At 47.3% G+C, this 25,347-nt stretch overlaps 1 protein-coding gene across 1 annotated transcript in view; it reads left to right on the plus strand.

The window, feature by feature from the left end:
* Nucleotides 1–14,955: 14,955 nt before the first annotated feature.
* UBE2L3 (ubiquitin conjugating enzyme E2 L3) overlaps nt 14,956–25,347 on the plus strand; it is a 57,291-nt gene continuing 46,899 nt past the window's right edge. Inside the window, exon 1 of the mRNA XM_051973280.1 lies at nt 14,956–15,064. Coding sequence (XP_051829240.1) covers nt 15,038–15,064 — 27 coding nt within the window. The 5' untranslated portion in view covers nt 14,956–15,037. The remainder of the gene's footprint in view (nt 15,065–25,347) is intronic.

The following is a 25,347-nucleotide window of genomic DNA, read 5'->3' on the forward strand; positions in this document are numbered from 1 at the left end:
TCTCCTGCCTCAGCCCTAGCCAGCTTTCCTGGATGCCCAGTTCTGCTTGGACTTTATCCACTAGAATAACAGGGCATTTGTAGAATGCTCACTATGTATCAGATACTGTGCTCGTGCTTTACAAATATTATTTCACTTAATCCTCACAAGAACCCTGAGAGGTGGGTGTTATTATTACCATCCCATATTACAGAGGAGGAAACTGGCAGAAAAGATGAAGTGGCTTTCTCTGTAACATAGTGTCTGAGGCTGGATTAGAATTCAGGCTCCATCCAGCTCCCTATCCATTGAGCCACGTAGCTGGGGAGGATCCAAAGCTAAGAAAGGTTATTTTGGCAGCCTTTTCCCTATCCATTGAGCCATTTAGCTGTTAAGGCTCCAAAGTTGAGAAAGTCTATTTTTGTAGCTTTTTCAGTCAGTTAACAAGCATTTATTAAGTACCTACTATGTGCCAGGTACTATGTTAAAAGAGGTAAATGACAGCTCCTGCCCTCAAGGAGTTTGCACTCTAATAGGGGAGAAAACATCAGGAACAAATAAGTGCAGAGTAAGTGATCTATGCAAGCTAGAAGGAAATAAGAAAGGGAAGATCCCAGAATTTTGAAGGGTTGGAAAAGGCAAGGTGGGATGAGAGTTGGGACTTGAAGGGTGTCAGGGAAGCCGGGAGGGAGAGATGAGGAGGGAGAGCATTGTTTCTGGTGCTTGCAATCACAAAGTGAAGGGGCTTGTTCATGGAGTAGCCAGGAGGTCTAAAGCTCTGGATCAAAGAAGTCATATTAGGGAATGAGGTATAAGGAGACTGCTTTGAATGCAGAAAAAGCAGTATTTGCTCTTGCAGGTGAGAGGGAACCCCTAGTTTATTGGTTGGATCTTTGCAGACTTACTTATAGGTTATAATAATAATAGGTTGTGATAACAATGATGGTAACAATGATCTAGGCTCGAAGTCATAAGGATCTGTACCAGGGGAGTGACAGCAAGAGGGGAGAGAAGGGAGTGGATTCAAGAAATGGGGCAAAAGTGAATTGCACATACCTGGCACCAGTTTGGATGGGGGGCCTTGAGGGGGGGGGAGTGAAAGATAGAAGATACCTCCTAAGTTGAGAGCTTGAGGGAGTAGGCCCTTCACAGTAATAGGGAAAGAAGGAGGCTGGGAGGATTCAGGGGGAGAGATGCTGAGTTGAAGACATCCGGTTTGTGTTTTCTGAAGGGCAGTTGGAGAAGTGAGACTGAAGGTAGGAAGAGATATTGAGGCAAGATAGGTAGGCTGGGGAATCACCAGCAGAGAGAGTAATGAAATCCATGGAAACCGAGGAGGAAAGGAGAGGGTCCAGGACAGAACCCTGGGGGTCGCCTAGGAGTGATCTAGAGGGGCTTCCAGCAAAGGAGACGGAGAAGGAGCAGTCAGAGAGGGAGGAGAAGAAGCAGAAGGGTGTGGGGGAAACTGAGAGAGTGATGGAGGAAAAACCAACTAGAAAATCATTGGTCGATTTGGAGCGAACAACTTTGGTTGAATGATAAGGTTGGAAACCAGGGGTTGGAAAGAGGGAAAAGCAAGTGGAGGCCCGTTAGTTCAGGCGGCTTTCCAAAAAGTTAAACTACAGAGAGCAGAGTCGATAGAAGATAGTTAGCTGGGGATGGAAGGATCAGGTGGTTGTGTTTTGTAGTTTCCAGAGCAGGGGAGACATGGGCGGTTTGTAGTGAGTAGGGAACGAGCCACTCGAGAGGAGATATATGGAAGAGGCAAAAGTGGGGGTGACAGAGAGGAGCCATATCTGTTGCAGGAGATGGGATGGAGCTGGGATCATTTTAACAAGGACAGGGATTTGTCTTGGTAAGGAGTGAGGCCATTTCCTCATGTGAGACAGGTACAAAGGAGGTGAAGGTGCAAAAAGAAGGAGCTCATGATGAATGGCTGCAATTTCATCTGTAAAATCTGACTTTCTCAGGATTCTTGGCCAAGCTAATGCAGGAAAAGAGAGTGATGGGAAGGGACTCAGTGGAGAATGGGATAGTGTGTTGGTAAGGAAGGTAGAGTTGGATTGCCAAGCAACGGTGAGGGACCATCTGAGGTGTGGTAGAATAAATCTGCCCTGGACCCACTTAGGATGGCCTGTGATTTTCTCCATCTACATTCAGCAACAGTACATGCAAAGTACTGAATGAAGGTGGCAGATGGTGGGAGGAGTTCAAGGCTAAGGTTTGGCAAGGCACAATTGGTGAAATGATAAGGAGGATGAGAACTCGACAGGAAAGGACAGGTAGAATTGAAATGAATCGAATCCCATGCTGCTGACTCCCATTGAGCTTGCTGTCCATTAAAGCCCTGGGATCTTCGACAGACAAACGGTTTCCTGAGTCTTCCTCATCTTGTCCTTGTGAAGTTGTTTTTATTTTTTTAGCTCAAGTATAAGACTCTACCAGCCATCCCATCTCTTTGGGATGATGACTCTAGGTTAAGTATCCCTCTCCAATTTGTGTCTGGCGCGTGCCCTCTCTGTCTTCCACTAAGTTAATGATCAAAATGTGGAACTTTGCAGGCTAAATACTGATTAGTCTGGGGTCCTCCAATAGAGACCTCCTGCTGCACTTACACTGACCAGTTAACAAACACTCTTTGGACTGGGCCATCCCACTCAGACTACTGTCAAGTCACAGATTTAAAATGTTGACTTTTAACACAGATCCAGGTACACAGCATTGGGTGGAAATGTGCACCGAGCCCTGCCCCTCCCTGGCTGCCAGTTTCCACCTTTGTGACATGACTGGGTTTGGCTGGATGGCTTCTGACGTCCCTCCGGAGCCTGACACTCTGGCCCTGCGTAGATCCGGGAGTGCAGATACAAGTGTAATTACTCTCCTGGCTCCACTGGAAGGTGGCCAATTCGCCCACATTTCCTCACCTGCAGCCCATAATTAGCACCTTATTATATATAGTTTGTTCTCTAATTGTCTGTGGCGTACACACAGGGTTTTTTTTTTTTTTTTTTTTTTTTCAATTTATAGCTCTTGTTATCTCAGCTTCTCAAGCTGTCTCCTCAAAGATCTTTCAGTGGCTCTTTGGAGCCGGCTTAGACGGTGTCGATCTTGGGACCCCAATAGCCCTTGAGTCCAACATCTTCATTTTAAAGAGGAAAAAACTGAAACTTAGAATAAATGAATTGTCCAGGATCACACGGCTAGGAAGCAGACTTGGGACTCAGGTGAACCTGATGCTACGCCCAGCGTTCTATCTACTGTGGCACCCAGGTGACCCCAGCAGGCCTTCCCGGGGCAAAGGGTGACAGGGCCCAGCATGGCTCACAGCCTGTTCTCCAAGGAGGAGCCAGCCAAGTTCAAAGGACCAGAAGGCTCGTTCTGAGAGTTGTAGCATTTATTTAGACAGTAGTATTTCACAGAGGTGGCCCTTAGCATTCGGAGGCTATTCTGCAAGGGTACATAATAGGCTACACAATAAAGTCCAATTATATATATATATGTATATATATATACACACACACACACAATATAGTTTATCTTTATTAATTATGGATTTAATAGATTATATATAATATAGAATTAATAATTATATTTATATAATATAATTATATATAAGCATATATACAATATACAATAAAGCCCAATTATATACATAATTATATATAATATATAATTATATATGAAATATAATATATAATTGGGCTTTATTGTGTAGCCTATATATACATATATACACACATATAAACATATAATATATACACACACATATATAAACATGTAATGTATATATACACACGTACACACAAATATATACACATACATATACGTATGTGTTTATATATATATTATTTTATTTCCCCTCCAATTACGTTGCACTATTTTTAAACATTTTTTTTAAGTTTTGAATTCCAAATTCCACCCCTCCCCTTTTCTGAGACAGTAAACAATCTGATAAAGTTCTACATGTGCCAACTGGTAAAACATTTCTGTATTAGTCATTTTGTACATGAAGACTTGAATCAAAGAAAAAAAAAGAACGAAGGAAAAAAAAAGAGAAGTGAAATAGACTACTTGAATTAGTATTCAGGCTATATCAGTTCTTCGTCTGGAGGCAGCTAGAACGCTTCATAATTAGTCCTTTGGGATCGGCTTGGATCATGGTATTGCTAAGAACAGTTAAATCCTCGCTGCTCTTCACTGAGTGATATTGCTGCGACTGTGTACAATGCTCTCCTGATTCTGCTCGCTTCACTTTGCATCAATCCAGTCAGTAAGTTTTGCCAGGATTTTCTGAAATCATCCATCTTGTAGCACAATACTATTCTATGGTGATCTGTGACTTTGGCTACTAGACCCCGATTCTGTTTTCTATGCTTAGTCTAGAGAGGTTCATTGCCATGAGGTTGTGGTTTTTTTTTAAGGAGGCAACGCAGCGGCTCAAGAGGGCTATTTTCGGCTGAGAAACGATCCCAGGCTGTTTCTCCGGCACTTATTTGCTTTATAGTTCTGGGGCATTTAATTTCTCTGAGCCTCAGTTGTCTCATCTATAAAATAAGGTTGTCATGAAGCCCAGATCATATGTGTAAGGGTGTAGGGGTTAAACCACTGGATGAGCTTACAAGTTGATGAACCTTTGGGGTATCAGAGTACCTTTTTATAGAAAGTGTGGGCATGATTTTGACATATTTTTATGAGACTGGAAACTATCCTCCTGTGTTGCTGGCCCATAAAGCCAAAAGAGGATTCCTCTTCTTTTTCTGAGGCAATTGGGGCTAAGTGACTTGCCCAGGATCACTCAGCTAGGAAGTGTTAAGTGTCTGAGGCAAGATTTGAACTCAGGTCCTCCTGACTTCAGGGCTGGTGCTCTATCCATTGAACCAACTAGCTGCCCCTCTTCTTTTTCTTTTGAGGAAATCTATTTCCCTTTTCCCTATTTAGAGGACAATTGGTTGTACAATCCACAGCCTGGAGTTGCTCGTTTGGGGACCATACCTGGAGGAGAAGGGGATAGTCAGCTTACTAAACTACTTTGATACAATGGAAGGAGAGGAATTGGATGGAGCACTGGGAGCCACAGGGCTGAGATGGATAAGAAGGAAAAAGAAGGGAGTGGATCTAAGGAAGGGAGCTGGGCAATCTAAATCGTAGATGTTACAAGGACTGCTCCAGGAGAGTAAGCTTTCACACCCTTTGAAGCGGTGGTCCTCATGCTGATTTGCTTATTTTCCTGATCTAGAGGTAGAGAGGGTGAGAGTACTGGGCAGGAAGGCAGTTAACAAGATGCCTGTGGTAAGCTTGGACTCTGCTGTGGGATCCCCAAATCCTGCTAGGCTCCTTCCTCTGCTTATTTTATTCCTCTGACCCTGGAGACTCCAGGAGTCCTCCCTTTCCCTCCCTCCCCACTTTTCAGCTCCCAAATTTCATTGGATGGAGGAAAATTGTACTTGAGGATTTGAGGCAGAGAAACAAATTAGAAGACTATGGTAATGATCTAAAAGTAAAGTAATGAGAGTCTGAACTAGAGGAAGGGTGAACTGTATGAGGGGACACAAAGGAAAGCTATTTGGGGGTTAGAAATGCTAAGATTTTGCAACGATAAGCCTCTTTTTTTCCAAATCCTCCCAGATGAGTCCTTTGCTCCATCCAAACTCAATGGATCCTCCTGGTACCTTTCCCACCTCCCAGTCTTTGCTCATGCTTTTCCCACTACTGAGCATACCCTGACACTTTTTTTTTTAATTTTCAAAACATATGCATGGATAATTTTTCAATATTGGCCCTTGCAAAACTAGTTTCTTCTGGTTTTTTTTTCCTGTACATTTTCCCAAAATGCTTTCATAATTTTTTTTTTTTTTGTATTTTCTTGGGGCTCTTGTCATTATCCTTCCTCTTCTTTTCCCTAGTGGAAAAAAGAAACAACATTCTTTTAAAATTTTGTATTTAGTTTTAATTTTTAAAAGTTAGGTTGTACACATATTCAGTTTTTACATATTTTCATATAAGTCATATTGGGAGAGAAAAATCAGAACAAAAGGGAAAAACTACATTTAATGTTCCCTTTAAAATGTAATGTTCTTTGTTGAGGGTTTCTTGGGTTCTCTGGAGGCAGCCTTCCTTTCAATTCAGTAATCATCACAAGTACAACTAGGGGTTAAAGTCCAAATCCTTTATTGTCTCTTTCAAAGTCCTATCTCCTTCACTCGGGGCTCCGCTAGTTTTCTAGGGGCCTTCCGGAGTCTTGGTTTCAGTGGAGAAGCGAAGGAGGAGAGCCTGCCACCACGGTGGTGTGAGATGGGATGAATCTGTCTGAGTCCAAGGGTTTGTGCTCCAGCCTTCAGCCTCCAGCTTTCTGTCTGCTTATCTTTCTGAATGTCTCTGAATCTCCTTGCCTGAGGCTTCTAACTTATAAACTCCACACTGAGTACAAACCAATTCTTACATCACTAGGAAACCATTGTTTGTTGTAGGATTAAATCGATGTTAAACTAGATTTAACCACTGTCTTCTCAGTTCCACTTAGTGCCTTGTTTCAAGTTCTGGCCAGAACATCTCCTTGTAGGATTAAATCGATCACACTGAACTATGCTAAATTACATAACTATTATCTCTATCAGTCCCACTGACTTAGTGCCTTGTAAGAATCCTTTGTTTGAAGTTCAGAGTTCTGGCCCATAACAACTACAGGAAAAAAAAAAAGAAGAAAAAATAGTAAAATAGTATGTTTCTATCTGCATTCAGTTCTCTCTATGGATGCCGATGGCATTTTCCACCCAAAGTTTATTGGAATTGCCTTAGATTCCTGAATTGCCGAGAAGAGACAAGTCTATCATAATTGATCATTATCGATCTTGCGATTGCTATACATGATGTTTTCCTGGTTCTGCTCGCTTCATTCAGTATCATTTCATGTAAATCTTTCTAAGCTTTTCTAAAATCAGCCTTTTTCATTTCTTATTCTATTTTAAAATAATTATATCTTTTTTTCTTGATGATATTTCATTTTTCCAATTATATATAAAATAGTTTTTAACATTCATTTTTTAAATGAAAGCTTTTTATTTTCAAAATACACACATGGATAATTTTCAACATTCACCCTTACAAAATCTTGTGTTCTAAAATTTTCCTTCCCTCTTTCCCAGAGGGCAAGTAATTTAATATGTTAACATTTATTTTTGTAAGACTTTGTGTTCCAATTTTTTCCTCCCTCCATTTCCAAGATACAAGCGATCTAATATAGGTTAAATATGTGCAATCCTTTAAAATATATTTCCTCATACAATATCGTTGTCGAAGTGTATAATGATCTCCTGGTTCTGCTCATTTCACTTAGCATCAGTTCATAGAAGTCTCTCCATGTCTCTCTGAAATCAACTTGCTCATCATTTCTTATGGAACAATATTCCATTACCTTCATGTGCCATAACTTATTCAACTATTCCTCAATTGAGGGGAATCCATTCACTTTCCAGTTTCTTGCCACTAAAAAGGGGCAACTACAAACGTTTTTGTACCTGTGTTGCCTTTTCCCCTTTTTTATGATTTCTTTGGGATATAGATCCAGTAATGACAAAAGGATTAAAAGGGTATGCACAGTTTTATAGCCCTTTGGGCATAGTTCCAAACTGCTTTCCTGAATGACTGGATCATTTCACAACTCCACCAACAGTGTATCAGTGCTCTAGTTTCCCCACATTCCCTCCAATGTTTATCATTATATTTTCTAGCCACCTTAGCCAATCTGATACGTGTAAGATGGTATCTCATGGTTGTTTTAATTTGCAATAATTTTTCCAAAAAAACTTAATTTAATTTTTTTCAATAGTATTTTATTTTCCAAATACATTTAAAGATAGTTTTTAACATTCATTCTTGTAAGATTTTGTGATCCAGAGGGCAGCTAGATGACACAGTGTATAGAGCACCAGCTCTGGAGTTAGAACCCGAGTTCAAATCCAGCCTCAGACACTTATTATCTCCTAGTTGTGTGACCCTAGGCAAATCACTTAACCCCACTTGCCTCACAAAAAAAGACTTTGTTTTCCAAATTTTTTTCTCCTCCTTCCTTTACCTTCCCACTCAAACAGCAAGTAATCTAATATAGGTTAAACGTGTACAATTCTTTTAAACATATTTCCATATTTGTCATGTGCAAGAAAAATCAGACCCAAAGGGAACAAAACAGAAAACAGCATTCTTGTAACAAATATAATCAGGAACAACAAATTCCCATGATGATGGTGTTTGAAAATGTAGATGGCTCAGTGGATAGAGCATCAGCTCTGAAATCAGGAGGACCTGAGTTCAAATCTGACCTCAGATATTTAATACTCCCTAGCTATGTGACCCTGGGCAAGTCACTTAATTCCCAATTGTCCCAGCAAAAAAAAAAAAAAAAAAAAAAAAAAAAAAAGAAGAAGAAGAAAAAGAAAGAAAAGAAAATATATGTCTCATTCTCTATCCAGAAGCTAATACTTCTCTGTGGGGGGGGAGGAGAAGAGGGTAGTATGTTTCTTCACCTATTCTTTTGAGTTGCTCATTGTTTTGATCAGAATTCTTAAGTTTTCCCAAGCTGTTTGAATTTATAACGTGGCTATTATTTATATAAATTGTTTTCCTAGTTCCACTCAATTCTCTCGATATCAGTTGCTACAAGTGCTCCTGGATTTTTGTGAATCTTTCCCAGCCTTCTTTTTGCATAGGACTGTAACATTCTACTCCATTCATATAATTCCATTTCCCAATTGATGGTTAACCACTTAGTTTCCAGATCTTTGCCACTATAATAGCAGCTAGGGATATTTTGTATCTATGTGCTTTCTTCTTTCTCGGCTCTCTTTGGATTTTATGCCTAATAGGAACGGTGTTGAGTTAAAGAAACGTTTCATTCAGTGATCCTTGGGCCATAGTTCCAAATTGCTTTCCAGAAGGGCTGGACTATTTTCCAGCTGGGCATTAGAGTGTCTATTATCCCCCAACAATTGTCACCTTCCTTTTTTCGGCTGTCAATCTGTGATGTTATTAATAAAAGAAAATCCCCTGAACGTGAATTCATCATCGGTATTCTTCCAGTGATGCAGCTGGCCGTTAGCCAATGAATACCACTGTCTTTGAAGGATTCGAGCTGAGATCATCCTGGTTGTACTGGATTCCATTAAATGAAGCAAATATTCATTGTGCAGCGTTCACGAGTGTGCTTGGTTCCTGTGGATGAGTAAGACCCAAATCGTACTCTCAGGGATTAAATTAGTCTTAGCATTTTTCCTGAATGAATGTCCAGGAAGTCAGTTGTGAACAGCTAGTAAAAACGATCTGTTCAAAATGACCGAAGCCCTCCATGGCTGGTGTCCAAAGTGGAATTGTAACCAAACTCTGGAAGGCTTTTTGTTTGTAAGAAAAAATTAAAATGAGTTGCTTCTGTGACAATCACAGCGGATGGGGGGGGGGGGACTCTCTCAGTCATTACTGGCAAAATACTTGCCAGACTCCTCTTTAATAGGCTCACCCTCCAGCTGGGAAAAAAGTCATCTACCTGGGAGCCAGGATGGCTTCAGAAGGGACCGAGGAACAGTCGCCGTGGTGTTTATTGCCTGACAACTCCAGGAAAAATGCCAGGCGGAACAGAGCTCTGTATACAACATTTGGTAGATCTGACCTTTGAGACTGTCAGTCATGGGGGCTGAGGGATAATTATGTCAAAAATTTCCCAGAGAAGTTCATTAGCATCGCACGTCAGTTTCACGATGGCACGCTTGCCCGGGTTCTGGACGACGGACAGCGCTCTCGAGCTTCCCCGGTCACCAATGGAGTGAAACAAGGCTGTGGGCTCGCTCTCGAGCCTGATGCTTTCAGCCATGTTGTCAGAAGTCTTCGATGAGTCCAAACATGGCAGCAAAGTCAGCTCATGCACTGATGGTAACTTATTTAACTTGAAAAGGCTCCAAGTCAGGACTAAAGTGGAGGCTGTGTCGGTGCCTGAGAACCAGACTCACCTTTGACAGTGGCATCTAGGTGGTGCAGTGGATAGGCAGAGGGCTTGGAGTGAGAAAGACTTGGACTCAAATTCAGTCTTAGACACTAGTTGTATGATTCTAGCCAAGTGCCTTGACCCTGGTTGACTCAGTTTCCTCATCTGTCAAATTAGCTGGAGAAGGAAATGGCAAAACACTCCAGCATCTTTGTCAAGACACCAGATGGGGTCGCAGAGAGTCGTACGTGACTGAATGGTTGGAAGGTACTTGATTTGTAGCAACATATTACGGTAACAGGGCTTTTGGCCATGATATTTGAACCTAGATTTCATGATAGTTTTCCACCATGGAGCAGCTGGATTCCAATTCTGCTTTAGCCATTTACTGCCTGACTTTTGGAAGGAACTCTTTTGCACCTCAATTTCTTCATCTGCAAAATGGTAAATGTTGCTTTGGGTGATGTATAAGATCCCTTCCAGGTCTATACCTACAAATTGGAGCTGTTTTGTTTATTTAAATATTACCCTAAATCAGAGAATGCTTTGCTTATAACTAGTAATTTGCAATTTATCTGAATAAAAATTTAAGTGCTTATTGGAGAGAGCTAAGTAGAACAGTGGACAGAGTGGATTTAGAAAGATCTAGTTAGATCTAGTTCCAAACCAGGCATCTACTAGTTGAGGGATCCTGCTCAAGTCATTTAACTTCTGTTTGTCTCGGTTTCCTCATCTGTAAAATGTGGATGATAACAGCACCTGCATGCCAGGGTTATTGTGAGAAGCTGAGATAATGTTAGAGTGTCAAGTGGGTCTGGAGACAAGAAGATCTGAGTTCAAATCTGGCCTCAGGCACTTAGCTGTGTGATCCTGAGCAAGTCATTCACTGTTTGCCTCAGTTTCCTCAACTGTAAAATGAGCTGGAGAAGGAAATGGCAACTTACTCTAGTATCTCTGCCAAGAAAACCCCAAATGGGATCAATAAAAGTCAGACACGAATAAAACGACTGAACAATAATTGCAAACTTTAATGTGCATATAAAATGCTGATATTTTATTATTTTTACTATTCCATGCTAGGCCCAGTCTGCTATTCTAATTAGGTGTTTTTTGTTTTTTTTTTAAAGCATAATTCACCAACTGGATTGGATGTTTTTACCTCTCTGTTACTCATACTTCCTAGATCATTGGTTTATCAAGCCCTATCAAGAGGCTGCTGTCCACATGTAAGTTACAGGGCCTCCTGCCAAGGGGGCACCAAAGAAAAATATTAGCCCAGAAAATGCAAATGTTCTCTTCCCTCAAGCTCCACCCTCCTTCCTCTGGGAGTCCAGATTTCCGGGTTCATTCCTTCTTTGCCCATTCTGTGTCTCCATGTTTTACTGGAACCTTCTTTCAGCTTTCTGCTGGACAGGTGCCCTCTGGTTCCCTCACCCATCCAGTCCCAATCACAGCCTCTTCTTGAACCTGTTCCCTCCTAGTTCTCATCCCCTCTCTTTCCTTAAAGATGATCTGGACACATGCAGCCTCCACTTCCTTCCCGATCTCTCTCTCCCTTCTCTGCCACCTGCCTCCTGGCTCTACTCCTTTACATCCACCTGGACCTTGGAAGAGGATCTGACAGTGTAGACAACCACTGGTTCCTGGTCTCTCCCTTCTCTTGCTCGTCTTCCTTCAGTCATTAGGCTAAACTTAAGCTATCTAAAACCTGGTATATCAGCTCTTCTGTCCTCCCCCTTTGGGGGGCCCCAGCACTTCCCAACTCCAGATACCTTTGGCTTTTTCTCTCTTCCAGGTCAAATCAAGGCAGAGAATATTCATTAAATCTTATCATTGGCTAGGTGCAGCTGGGGATACAAGGCAACTGAGTGGTCCCTGATCTCAAAGAGCTTATATTTTAATGAGGAAGCGATGAGGGAATTAATATGGGATGAGGAAATAATAAACAAGTGGGAAGATCATATATATATATATATATGTATATATATATATATATATATATACAGAGAGAGAGAGAGAGAGAGAGAGAGAGAGAGAGGAGAGAGAAGAGAAAGAAGCAGAGAGACTGAGACAGAGAGAGAAAAAGAGGAGGAAGAAAATGAGGAGGAAGAGGAGAAAGGAAGAAAATGAGGAGGAGAAGGAGGAAAAGGAGAAGAAAAGGAAGAAGAAAGAAAGAGAGGAGGGAGACAGAGGTAGAAAAAGAAACAAAGAGAGGCATAGAGAAAGACAAAGACAAAAAGACAGAGAGAGAGGGATAGAGGAGAGAGGCAGAAGGATGTGGGCAGAGGAGAGGCCTAAGGAAGGACTCATCTCTGTCACCTGCCCAGCCTCTCTTATCTAAAGTCCCATCACAATCATGACATTTGTAATTAGCCTTCCAAGCAATGACAAATGGCTTTGTGAGACCCAATGGACACCCAGCTTCTGGCAGTCACTGACCAGGGTACTGTGGGTAAGACAAACAAATGTCAAGGATCCCAAAGTCCTCCAGCCAGAACGGGCAGATGTCCGGCTCGGCCAATCCCAGCTCCTCAGAATGGCCAGGGATCTCCGAGAAGGTCCCAGAACAGCTGGAATCCCCAAACAGTACAGCTGGGAGAGGCCAGCCTGCCTTGGCCTGAAGCCTTCCCCAGGGCGGCCGGGGTGGGGTGAGGGGCAAAATGGGGTTCCTGGGGTAGGCTTTAGGAAGATCGGGGAACTTGGCTTAGCCCCAGGGGGCATAAGTGGGGACCATGTGGGGCCACAGGGGGAGGCAGATTTTGCCAGGATCCCAGCAACTTTTTAACTATCAGCACGAACCCAAAAGTAGACTGAGCTGCCTTGGGGAGTCCTGAGCTGCAGCTGCGACCTAAGAAGACATAATACTATTAGAATGGAGGGGGGGGGGAGATCCCTCTAGCAGAAGCATCCAGCCCCCAGCCCCACCTGAGCAGCCGGACCTGGCGCTTTGCAGGAGAGAGGGGGGGAGGAGGAGGAGATAGACAAAAGAGCAATAGTTCCTGCCCTCTAGAAGCTTCTGGTCTAGCCAAGGGAGCAGAAGACACATCCACTTCCAAATGTCTCCTTATCTAAGTCTTCCCCCCCCCCCCCCAAAGAAAAAAACTGGACTCTGAGCACAACTCCCAGGGGTCTGATCGGCCAGTCTGACCTTATCCCTCTCCTGCTGGGGCCCAAGCCTCAACCGTGAATGGGTTCTCTGTCCACATCCCTCTATGGCTGTCTGCTTTGTCTTTCTGCTCGTCTATTGGCATTGTTCCGTCACGTCCAACTTTTCTGGACATTTGGGGTTTTCTTGGCAGTTTACCATTTCCTTCTCCAGCGTGTTTGACAGATGAGGAAACTGAGGTCTACAGGGTCACCCGACTAACGTCTGAGGCTGGACCGAACCCTTCCCGAGGAGGCCGGTGCCCTATTCTCCCGCCGTATGTGTGGGACTCCCCACCCCCCCAGCTCCGCGTAGTTCTGTGTGTCCCCAGGACTCAGCGCGCTGCCTGGCGCAGAGTAGGTGCTCAGTACATTCTTGCTGCTGACAGAGCTCGTGTTCTATTTGAACCAGACCTGCCCAAGCCGGCCCAGGAGCCCTTTCAGCAGCCCTGCTGCTCGGCACGTTTTATACTTGGGAACCCCTGGAATCGGACCAAGCCATGGAGCCAGAAGCTGGGGAGCCTCGCGTGCTCAGGATGGAATTGGGGTGTCTGCGCTGCTTCCTTCGCCTCGGTTTCTTCGGTGTCGTACAGGCCTTCGAAGTGGGCCTTACCGACGGCTTCCGTCTTCCTCCTCTCCCTCCAGCCTCCCAGACTTTCCCTTCTCCTCCATCGCTCCCCCCTTTCCAGAATCCACTTCTTCTCCCTCCCATTATCTTTCCCTCTCCCCCCCCTTTCCAGGCGCTGCCCAGTGGCTGCCGGAGGGAACATTCTCTGAAGGCCCTCAGTCTGGCAGAGCAGCCCGGACAGGGCGGGCCTGTCTCCTCGCCCTGCGCCTTTTACCCATCACCTACTGGGTGCGGGCTCCACAGAGGGGAAGCGAGCCTGGAAAGGAGGGGCTGCTCTGTCTCATTCTACAGAGGAGGAAACTGAGCCCGGGGCTTCGGGCCCCTGCCCAGGGCGGCCCAGCTAGGAAGCTCCCGGCCCAGGGCTCTCTGCACTTCCCCAGCCAGCAGCCCCGCAGAGCATCCTCCTGGTCTGGTAGCACCCACTTCCCCCAGGTCAATTGTTCCCTTCCGTCCTCCTTTCCCCTCCCGCCCGGTGTGCCTCGGTTTCCTCCACTGCAGCGGGAGGACAAAGCGACATCCTTCCCTTTTGCGCCTTCCGTCCACTTTTAGCCCCCCCAAATCAGGGTTTTCTCTTCGGAGGGACTGGAACGTGGTGGGGAGCAGGCCCCGAGCAGCCCCCTCCCCCCCCATCCTTCTCTCTCCCCTCCCCCTCCCCCTCCATCCTTCTCTCTCCCCTCCCCCTCCATCCTTCTCTCTCCCCTCCCCCTCCCCCTCCATCCTTCTCTCTCCCCTCCCCCTCCCCCCCCATCCTTCTCTCTCCCCTCCCCCTCCCCCCCATCCTTTTCTCTCCCCCCTCCCCCTCCCCCTCCATCCTTCTCTCTCCCCCCCCTCCCTCCCTCCATCCTTCTCTCTCCCCCTCCCCCTCCCTCTCCCCACCCTTCTCTCTCCCCCCCCCCCTCCCCCCTCCCTCTCCCCACCCTTCTCTCTCCCCCTCCCCCTCCCTCTCCCCACCCTTCTCTCTCTTCCTCTCCCTCACTCTTCCCACCCCTCTCTCCCCGCTCCCTCGATCTTCTCACCCTTCTCTCTCTCCCCCCTCCCTCGATCTACCCCCCCTGTCTCTTCCTCTCCCCACCCCTCTGTCACTCTCTCCCCCCTCCCTCTTTCTTCGTCTCCCCTTTTCTTACCCCCCTCCCCCTCCCGTGTCCCGGCCCTCCTCCCGCTCCCCTTCTCCTCCCCCTCCTTTACCCCGCTTTCCCCCCCACCTCACCTCCAGCCCCAGCCCCGCCCCTCGGCGCTCGCGCGCGCGGCAGGAAGTGCAGGGGCTCGAGCCGCCCGGCGGCCGCGATGCATTGTGGGACAGCAGCAGCACCAGACCCAAGATGGCGGCCAGCAGGAGGCTGATGAAGGTAAAGGCGGCTCCGCGGGGCCGGGCCCGGCCCGAGGCGAAGCCCGAGCCCGAGCCCGGGGGGCGGCGGCGGCTCCCGCTCCACCCCCCGGCCGGGCCTCGGGCCCGTGACCCCCGCACGCCCCCGACCAGGCCTCCCCCCAGCCTCGCCCCGGCCTGGCCGGGCCTCCGGGCGCCTGTGAGGCGGCTCCGTGGCCGGGCCTGAGGGGCCGGCCCGGGGCCGAGGGCAGGCTGAGGCCCGGCCGGGCCGGAACAAGCGGCGCCTTGGGCCCCGGCCCAGCCTCCCGCGAGCCTCCCGCCCCCCCCGGGGAAACTGAGGCACTCGTGGGTCTCGGCGGGGGGCTGCTCCCCGCCGGGCAGCCCCCGCCCCTGCCATCCCCTCCCTTCCTCTCCCCGCCCCCATCGCTCTTTCCCACCCGAGGCCGTGATTTCGCGGGTAGGGCGCGCCCCGGGACCCCCGGGCCTAGCGGGCAGAGGGGACGATTGTCATCGCGTTTGGTCCCGCGACCTCCCTGCCCCCACTCTCCAGGGGAGGAAACTGAGGCAGCGGGAAATGACGTGCTCGGGGACTCGCCGCCGGGAAGGGTGTGAGGCAGTCTTGGAACTCGGGGCTTCCCCACCCCAAGTGGCTGTTGAAGTGGGGAGGGCTGCACCCCCTGCCCTCCACGTGACCGGGAGCCCCGGGTGGTCCCGGACGTCTAGGGCGGGGGCCAAGCCGGGCCTTAGCGGGGCAGCGCCGGAGGAGGGGCTGAGGACCCTCTCTGGGGGCGGGGCCCTGGGGGCTCCCCCTCCCCACTCCCGGACGGCAGGGGGCGGGGCAGATGCCAAACTGGGCTTCTTCGAGTGGGGGATCCCCGGAGGTGGAGGGGACCCCGGGCTGTTGGGAGCCCGGCAGTGACCATCGAGGCCCAGTTAAGGCGCTTCATTTGTTGGGGTTTCCCCAGATCTCTGCCGGCTTCTCTGGAGCCTCAGGCCCCCTCCCCCATTCAGGAAGGGGGGGGAGGAGGGGCGAGGTAGCTTTTGCTCGGGTGGGGGCCTCGGAAGCGGCCGAGCAGGGCCGTGGCTTCCCTCGCCTTGGTCCTCGGGGGTCCCCCGCGGGTTGCTGTGGCCCCCTTTGTTGGTGTGACAGCCGCGCCGGAGCGCTGTGCTGGGCGGTCCGCCGCAAGGCGCTCGGCTGGGACTGCCGCCTCTGCTGGGCTCCTCTAAGCCTTTCCTCTCTTAAAAATCCGGAGAAAGGAAAGCTGCACCGGGATGGGCTTTAACAACCCATTTAAAAGAGGGCTCCTCTGCGGGGAGGGGTCGGGATTGTTAGTCTGAGGCGCTTCTCAGAGATCAGGTTGACATTTTAGATTTTCTAACGTCTCCCCCAGAGTGTGGGGCGAGTCCAGCCGATGCTCGGGCCTTTTCGGGCCGGCTTTACCGAGCCTCGGATTTAGAGAGAATTTTAAATGTCTTTTAGTTTCCAGAGAATCAGGAGATTGACTATTCCTTGATGACAAAAGAAAAGGCTGACCAGAAGTCTCGTGTCTAAATTAGAAACTGAAAGCAGAGAATCCAAAATGCCACCGAGCTGTAGGGCCGGGGAAATTCAGTTCGAGTTTCCATTTTCATCTCTGGCTTCCCATTTCTTCTAAGAACTGTTGTTATTGAATGGAAGGGGGGGCTGCGCCAGGAGTCGAAGGAGGAGGCCTGGGCCCTGGCTGGGAGCGGAACAGAGGCCAAAAATGGAAGGAGCGCTCGGAGGGCTTTTCTGGGAGAGCCTCCCGGACCATTTGCCCGGAGTTTGGGAGAGGGAACTCCTGCACTCCATGGCCACTCCCACCTCTGGGGTTTTGTGGTTCTCTCTTACGTAACACTGACTTTTAAAAATGGGTAGTATCTTTTTAAAGCTACAGTTAGATCTTGCTAACTCGATTCATAGAATGGGAGCTTGAGATTGAGTTGGAAAGGGGCCCACGGGGCCTTGTGGGCCAACCCCCTCATTTGGAATTTAAATTTTTATTCTGGACTTAAAAGCAGCCAAAATGGGCCTTTCGGGATAGGGAGGAGAGCAGGAAAGGGTCGACTGGGGAACTGCAGATCTGGGTCGTGGACAGCTCGCTTTGCTTGTTAAGTCCAGCATTTCGGCCTGTGCCTTTCCAAGGTGTTCTGCTTGTCTGTGCTTTCTGGCTTTCCCCCTGGACCGCCTGCCCCTTTGTGCAAATGGAGAGACTGATGAGGTCAAGTGAGCTCCAGTGACCCGCGGTCACTGGTAGAAATAAGAGGTTCTGTGAGTTGGACACATTGGCGGGCTTCCTGGCAAGTGGGTTCCTGGGAAAAGGATTTTCTAACGTTCGACTTTCTTGGGCATCTCAGGCTCAACACGCCCCGTGCTAAATTGCTGCTCTGCTCTCTCTGAGCACCCCCGGCCCTCTCCTGTCAGTGGCACCAGCACTCTGCACTCAGTTACCTTTGTTCAGTCGTTGCAGTCACATGCAAGTCTTTGTGGCCCGTTTTGGGGTTCTCGGCAGAGATACTGGACCAGTCTGACATATGGGAAAACTGAGGCAAACAGGATGGTGGACCTTGCCCAGGGTCATCCAGCTAGGAAGTGTCCGAGGCCAGATTTGTATTTAGGAAGATGAGTTTCCCTGATTCTAGGCCTGGCTCTATCCACGGGACCACCCAGCTGCCCCTCCACTTTCTCTGCCTCCCTCTTTGTCTCTATGCTTACTCATTTTCTGTCTTTGCCCATCCCTCTCCCTTTCTCTCTCCCATTTTCCTTCTTCCCTCTCTTTTCTCCTTTTCTCCATTTGTCTTATTCCACTCTTCCCCCTCCTCTCTCTTTCTTACTATAATCTATCCTTTTTCTTTATTTATTCTGTGTCCCCCCCCCCCCCCGCCGATTTGCATATTCAGATTCTCCTATCTTTTTCTATATGTTTGTGTTCTTTGTACTCATTGTTTCTTATGAGACAACATCATTTCGTTGCATTAATATTCCAGGATTTGTCTCAGAATTCCCGAATTTTGAGGTACCTAGTTTGTTTTCAGTTTTTTATAAACACAAAGCCACTACTTTTATGGTTCTCCCCCCCCCCCCCAATTGATTTTTTTAAACTAAGTTCCTTGCCATCATCCGTCTTCCCCATTTCCAATTTATTTTGAACCTCTGTCAGGGTGGGTGACCTCGCCGCTCTCTCAAAGCGATGACTCCTCACCCAACAAATAAGGCTCAATTTAGCTTGGTATCTGGTGATCTTCCGAGCCCGAGTGTGCCTTAGCTTGCATTGTTCTCCTCTGGCTGCTTACAGCATTGCCAGTTGAAGGATAAAGGTAGAAAACCCTAGCCTTGGAAATAGGGCTTAGGTTCTAGCTGTGTGGCTATGGACAAGTAACTTGACCTCTGTGGAACTTGACTGTGCTTAAAAAGGGGGGCTTATGATCTGTCTCACCAAGTTGTTGAGAAGAAATGGATTAATGAGACTTCTGCCATGAGTTTTTACCCATCCATCAAGGCCCACATCAGATGTCATCTTCAGGAGAAGCTGGCACTGTCCTAACCCTCTCACTTCTTACCTAACTCAGGGCCTTTCACATAGCAGGCCCACGACTGAATTTTATTTTTTGTAACTCAGTAGTCCTGAAAATGTTAGTATATTGTACCTTAATATTACTTTGGTGTGTGTTTGTTTTTTGTTTTGGTAAATGCAGGTAATGAACAATAATAATAATTGTAATTACTAACATTTATATCACACTTGAAGGTTTGGAAATTGCTTTATTTACAGTATCTCAATTGATCTTTACAACATCCCTGGGAGGTTGGCGCCATTATTATCATTCCCATTTTATGGGTTAGAACACTGAGGCTCAGCAAACTTGCCAAGGTTCACGTGTCTATTACGTTTTTGAGACAGGATCGGAAGCCGGGCTTTCCTAACCCCAAGTCAGCACTTTATCTACCATATCATGGAGACACCTATTAATTAAACTAGTGAAGGCATTCATATCTGACTTTCTTAATGGTTTGTTAAAACTTAAACCATCCAGCCACGTAGTTAAACTTGCTTAGCGACTAGTTTTATTTCAGTACCTTTAATGTCAATGATTGCAGTATATTTGCAGATTGCTCTTTACCATTGAGATCTTTCATCTAGTCTCTGCTCTGCTTCTTTGCCCTTTGCATTCTCCTGTAAACGGTTCTCAGGATTTTTTAGTCCTCGTACCTCTCAATTCGTCACGTTAATGGACCCCCACGTTTTAGTGAACCATTCCCTCATTATTGGACATTTAGGTCTCCCTTGTCTGCGACAGGATTGTTTGATATCAGTGCACGAAGCTGGGATTTAGTGGGGAGATCTCCCCCCACGTCCAGGGAAGTCTTGCTTTTCCCTTAAGAGCTGGTGTTCCCTGTCATGTGACTATGTCAGGGGCTATTCACCCCAGTACTTTGGGGTCCAGGGCTACATTGAAAGGGGCAGGTGGCTTTCAGGAATCCAAAAGACATCAATGACCTGATGGCTGATCTTCTGAGGATCGGCCCCTCAGCCCTGGCCTGGTCTAGTTTTTGGAAAAGAGACAGTCCATTGCTAGGTACATTTTAGGCTTCGTATTTCACCATCATTACCTGGGCTGCGTTTCAAAAACCAACCCTGATCAATTTAACTGTTAACAAAGACAACCAAAACCAAAAAAAGCTTATGTTGATCCATAGCACCTCTCCCATTAGACTTAATGAACAGACTAGCAAGAAATGGGTTTTGTCTGTCCCCCGGTTCAGCTGACACTCTACAACTTTGGTCATTTTCTTTCTTTATATGGGTGTAGTTGTATGTAGTCAAGGGATGTGTGTGTGTGCACGTGTGTGCACACATGTGTATATCTCTAGTTCCCATTCTACTGATCTTTCCATATTTCCTTGACCTTTTTGAAGCAGGGGTTCTGGGTAGGCCAAAAGCAGGTATGAGCCATTGCTGTACATTTTCTCATGTTGGGATAGCTACTAGAAGGAACGGCAGTCTCCTTTGCCAGCTTCTGAAAGGAACTTGGGTCCATCTGATCTCAAATCTTTGCCAACTCTCCTTATGAAAACACTTGGTTCAGCATTTTGGGGGATGGGGATGGGGATGGTGCATGGGGGGGGCAATTGAAAGTGACTTTCTCTTTCTGTTTGCTCTGATTAAAGGATGAGAAGCTCTTGTTTCTTATGAAATGAGGATGTTTCATTATCCCTTAGGCCTTAATTGGAGAGGCAGTGTGGTACAATGGAGGCAGGCAGTGTGTACTGTATTTGGGTACTGGGCTGGCCCTGGAGTCTGGAGGACCTGAGTTCTAGGCAGTCTAAACTCACAAGCCAGGTGATCCTGGGCAAGTCACTTCACCTTTGTTTTCCTCAGTTTCCTCATTTATAAAATGGGGATAGTAACAGCCCCTCTCCTGCAGGTTTGTTTTGACGTTAAAATGATGTAATATTTGCAGAGTACTTTGCAAACCTTTAAGCTGCTCTGTTCCTAGGATGACTTTTTTTTTTTTTTTTTGTCAAATGGGTCTAACAGCTTGTAAAACTACATTGTCAGTAATGCCCCTCGCTCACCTCACATCCTCTATAAGCATCAGCTATTATATGAACAGCCGACAATGAATAATGCTCTTGTGAGTAATTTCTGTCGAAGGGCATAGACTGTTTTGCCTTTGTCTCCCCAGCTCTCAGCCAGCGGCTTGTGATGGAGGCACTTACTAATAAGTGTTGGTTGAGTTGGTCCCCGATCACCCACATTATGTTCAAGTTGACCAGATGCTTTTCTTGGCAAATCTGAGGGATGTGGGCAGTTTGCAGTTTTCAAGATGCAGCTGAAGTCCCTCAAAGCGGAATGACTTCCCCGATAGCCCTCAGATGTTTATTACCTGTTGCCGGTGACGTTGTTTAATGAGAAGGATGAGCCCAGACGAGGGGCAAAGAGCAGGTGCTGACGTGCTTGAAAAGGAGCCATTCCGGGCCTAGATTTGGAGCAAGGATGTGCCTTTGGGTCAGCTTGTCCAGCTTCTCATTTATAGTCTTGGGTGTAGGACCCCGGCTCTAATTTTTTGTATTCTTCGACCATTTCAGATACGGCTGACTCTGGTGGGGATTTTCTGGGCGAAAATACTGGAGTGATTTGCCATTTGCTTCTCCAGGTCATTTTACAGATGAGGAAATTGAGGCAAATGGGGTGAAGTGACTTGCCTGGGGTCACACACCTAGGAAGTGTCTGAGGCTAGATTTTTTTTTTTAATATAGCTTTTTATTTTTCCAAATAAATGCAAAGATAATTTTCAACATTCATCTTTGCAAAACCTTGTGTTCCAAATTTTTCTCCCCCCCTCCCATAGACAGCAGGCACTCTAGTATAGATTAAACATGTGCAGTTCTTCTAAACACATTCATTATGCTGCACAAGAGAAATCAGATCAAAAGGTGAAAAAAAAAGCCACGAAAGAAAAAACCCAAGCAAACAACAACAACAAAATGAAAATCTTATGCTTTGATCCACATTCAGTCTCCATAGTTCTCTCTCTGGATGCAGATCCATCACAGCTGTTGGAATTGTGAGGTAAATGTGAACTCAGGAAGATAATCTCCTTGACTCCAGGTCCGGCATTGTGTGCGCTGTGGCACCCCCTTGCCACCCAAATCCAGCTCTGATGGGTGCCTTTTTTGTTCATCTGTAAAATAGGTTAATATTACATTTCTGAAGATTGCTGGGAGGAGAGCACTCCAAAATTGAGGTGCTAGAGAAATGCTTGTGCTTAATCTCATTATTGAAATGATAGAATTCTTCCACCCTCTGTCTTTATTTTGATAGCTAAGGAAGCCAAGCTCACATGGCGAGCTCTCAGCAGAGCAGGGACCCAGCTCTCAAACCAGCCCCCACAAAAATAAATATTTTTTTAATTAAAGCTTTTTGTTTTCAAAACATATGCACGGATAATTTTTCAACATTGATCCTTGCTTAGCCTTGTGTTCCAAATGTTCCCCTCCTTCCCCCCACTCCCCACAATGGCAAACAATCCAATATATGTAAACATATTTGTGCAATTATTTTGCCGCACAAGAAAGAGCAGATCAAAAAGGAAAGTACACGAATGAGAAAACAAGATGCAAATGAACAACAACAAAAAGAGTGAGAACGTTATGCTATGATCTACTCTCAGTTCCCACAATCCTCTCTGGGTGTAGATGGCTCTCTTCATCTTGAGATCATTGAAACTGGCTTCAGTCATCTCATTGTTGGAAAGAGCCACGTCCATCAGAATCGATCATCGTATAATATTGATGTTGTGGTATACAATGATCTGGTTCTGCTCGTTTCCCTCAATATCAGCTCCTGTAAGTCTCTCCAGGCCTTTCTGAAATCATCCTCCTGAGCCTTTCTTACAGAATAGTATTTCATAGCATTCATATACCACAATTTACCCAGCCATTCTCCAGCTGATGGGCATCCCCTCAATTTCCAGTTTCTGGCCATTTCGAAGAGACCTGCCACAAACATTTGGCACATGTGGATCCCTTCCCTCTTTTAAGATCTCTTTGGGAAACCAGTCCAGTAAAACGCTGCTGGATCAAAGGGTCTGCACAGTTTGATCATTTCACAAAAATAAATATGATTTAATTGGTTTTCTTGGTGTGAGTTCCTTGGGGAGTTTTGTGACTTCTTCTAAGTGTAGCTGTAGGAGACTAAACGAGAATCAACTGACTTTCCCCATGCTCATGTCTTCTCCCAACATACCTTGCTGTCTTTCTGAAGTTTTTTGTTGTGTCCCTTCATTGGCTTTATATTCATAAAGTGTAGGATATTATGACCAGAAGGAGCCTTGGGCTTCAGGCTTGGAAATGATCTGCTCAGCCACCATCTGTGGCAGAGCCACAATGACTCCTGCTTCCTTCCTCTGACCCCTACTGCTTCTGGTGATTTCACTTCCCTGACACCTCTGTCACTCATCAGGACCTCCCAGAAAACCCCCCCTGGGCCTGCCTTTTCACCTGCTGTTGCCCAGGGCCTGGAGTTCCTTCTCCGCACTCCTGCCTGATGTCCTAGGCTCGCTTAAGTACAGAACCTGCCAGAGCCACAGCTGCCTCCCCTCCCAGCACTGTTCTTGTGCAGGTTACCTTTCCACTGTGAAGAGTGAGCTGCAGTTTCGTTTTGGTCTTCGTGGGCCCCAAGCCTAACCCCCGGACTTCATAACATCTTTACTGACTGGTGGCAGAAGAGACCTTAGTGTGTAGCTCAGAGGAAGGCAGGAAGCTTTGACTTGGTCATGTTTCATTCCTTTGCTTTCCTGAACTTGATTTTCCAGATTTCCTGACTGTGTAAGGGCCGGCGCACTTAGTCGGTCCCCTAGCAGTTACTGAGCGTTTTCGGGGTGCCTGGCGCCGTTCTAAGCCCGGGGGATGCGGAGGATCCTATTCCTCTGGCCCCTGATGGAGAGACAGATAGCCATTTGTGAAGTAATATCAGAAGGAAAGTGCTGCTACAGAGGGTTGGGGGAAGAGACCGGGACCAGTCTGGCAGAAGGTTAGGTTGGAGCTGAATGTTACTGGTCAGGGAAGCGAGGAGGGAGCCCCCCATGCGTGGGAGAGCCAGCCTCGGACCGTGCCCTGTCCTGTGTGAGGCCTTCACGGCTGGGCCCGGAGGGCTGTAAACATAGGAAGCGGCCAGCAGATTGTGAAGGGTTTTTAAAAGCCAGAAAATTTTATATTTGATCCTGAAGGTCATCGGAAGGTACTAAAGGGAGAGGGGAGTATACAGAGTGAGCCCTGCGCTTCCGGACAGGCCCTGAAGGGAGGATGCCTTGGATCCGGGAGAGGCTGGAGGCCAGCAGCCCCAGCCCAGCAGGTGGCAGGTGAGGGCTCGCCTACTTTGTGGTGAGCAGGATGCCCGGGGTTTGGAGCCCAGGTGAGAGGGTGGTGGGGCCTGCCTTGGGGGCAATACTAGGGGCGTGGGGTGGGAGGAAAGGCCTTGAGTTCTCTAGAGCCCCGCTGAGAAGGGAGGTCAGCCCTTCCCTGGGATACTCCTCTCTGAGTTGAATTCCAGGCCAATTCTCTGTGGGCCTGTGCCCCTGGGGCCTGTAGGTGAGCATTCATCGACAACCCCAGCATTTCTGGAGTGCTTTACAGGGCACCTACCGTGTACCAGGCATTGTGCCGGGTGCCAGGGAAATAGATGAAAGCACGTGGGCTCCTGCCCATGGGAGCTTGCAGCCCAACAAGGGAGATGACTGTACATGGAAGGCTTCTGTAAAAGGGATTCCAGGGGTCTGGGGAAGGTCTAGAAGGGAGAGGGAGAGGTGAAGAGCAAGGGCGTCCCAGACACCAGAGGCCCCGGAGCCAAGGCCTGAAGGTGGGGGAGCCTGTGGCGGTGTCTTGGGAGGGAAAGGAAGCTGTCCAAGTGGAACTGAGTAAAGTGCTTGGGAAAGAAAGGGGGATAATTCAGACTGGCAAGTCGGGGAGACGGAGACGGGGGCGGGGGGGGGGGGGACGGGGCAGGGGGTTTATTATATTGGAGTGTCGAGACAATAGGAAGCCGCTAGAGTTTGAGTAAAGGATTGATGGGGGCTTCACAGGGTTTTATTTAAATAAAAAATATTATTTTTAATTTAATTTAATATTTAAATAAAAGGGTTAAATAAAACCCTGGAAGTGGTTACAATAGACAGTCAGGGTCCAGCTGAGCCTGGGAAGGGCAGCCGCCAGGACTAAGGCCAGCTCCTCGGGCCTTCAGTCTTTGGAGGGCTTTTGGCTACTGGGTCTTGATAGAAAAAGTGAAAATAGTCATCCAGTGCTCGCAAACGCTTTGCATTTCTTACCTCTTGGAACCTCCTGATAGCCCTTCCCAGTCCCTGCTGGTATGACAGATGAAGAAACTGAGGGAACCAGAATTTTTTCCCTTGGGGAAAGGATTCCTGATAGAAATCAGATCAGTTGCCATTCTTCCATGGTTGAGTCAGAGTGGCCTGGGGGTCTGTGTGGAAGGCCCAGCCCTGGGTAGGAAAGCTGGCTTTGACCTTGGGGAGGAAAGGGCTAGTCCTGGAGGTGACTTCCTGGCAGCCCAGTTCTTCTGAGGAGTTAGACTGGTGTCCATTTACTCGGTCACCAAACACTGCACCTGCTTGTTGTGCCCCATAACCCAAGGGCTTGGGAAGCCCCGGCTGAGTAAATGCTGCTGCTGGGCAGGCCTTTGTAGCAGGAGCTGGCTGGGCAGTGAGCCCCCCACTTCCACTTCTTTAAATGCAGCGGAGAGGGTGCTTGTTCTGTGGAGAAATCAG

The sequence above is a fragment of the Antechinus flavipes genome, chromosome 1, assembly GCF_016432865.1.
Source record: "Antechinus flavipes isolate AdamAnt ecotype Samford, QLD, Australia chromosome 1, AdamAnt_v2, whole genome shotgun sequence".
NCBI lineage: Eukaryota > Metazoa > Chordata > Mammalia > Dasyuromorphia > Dasyuridae > Antechinus > Antechinus flavipes.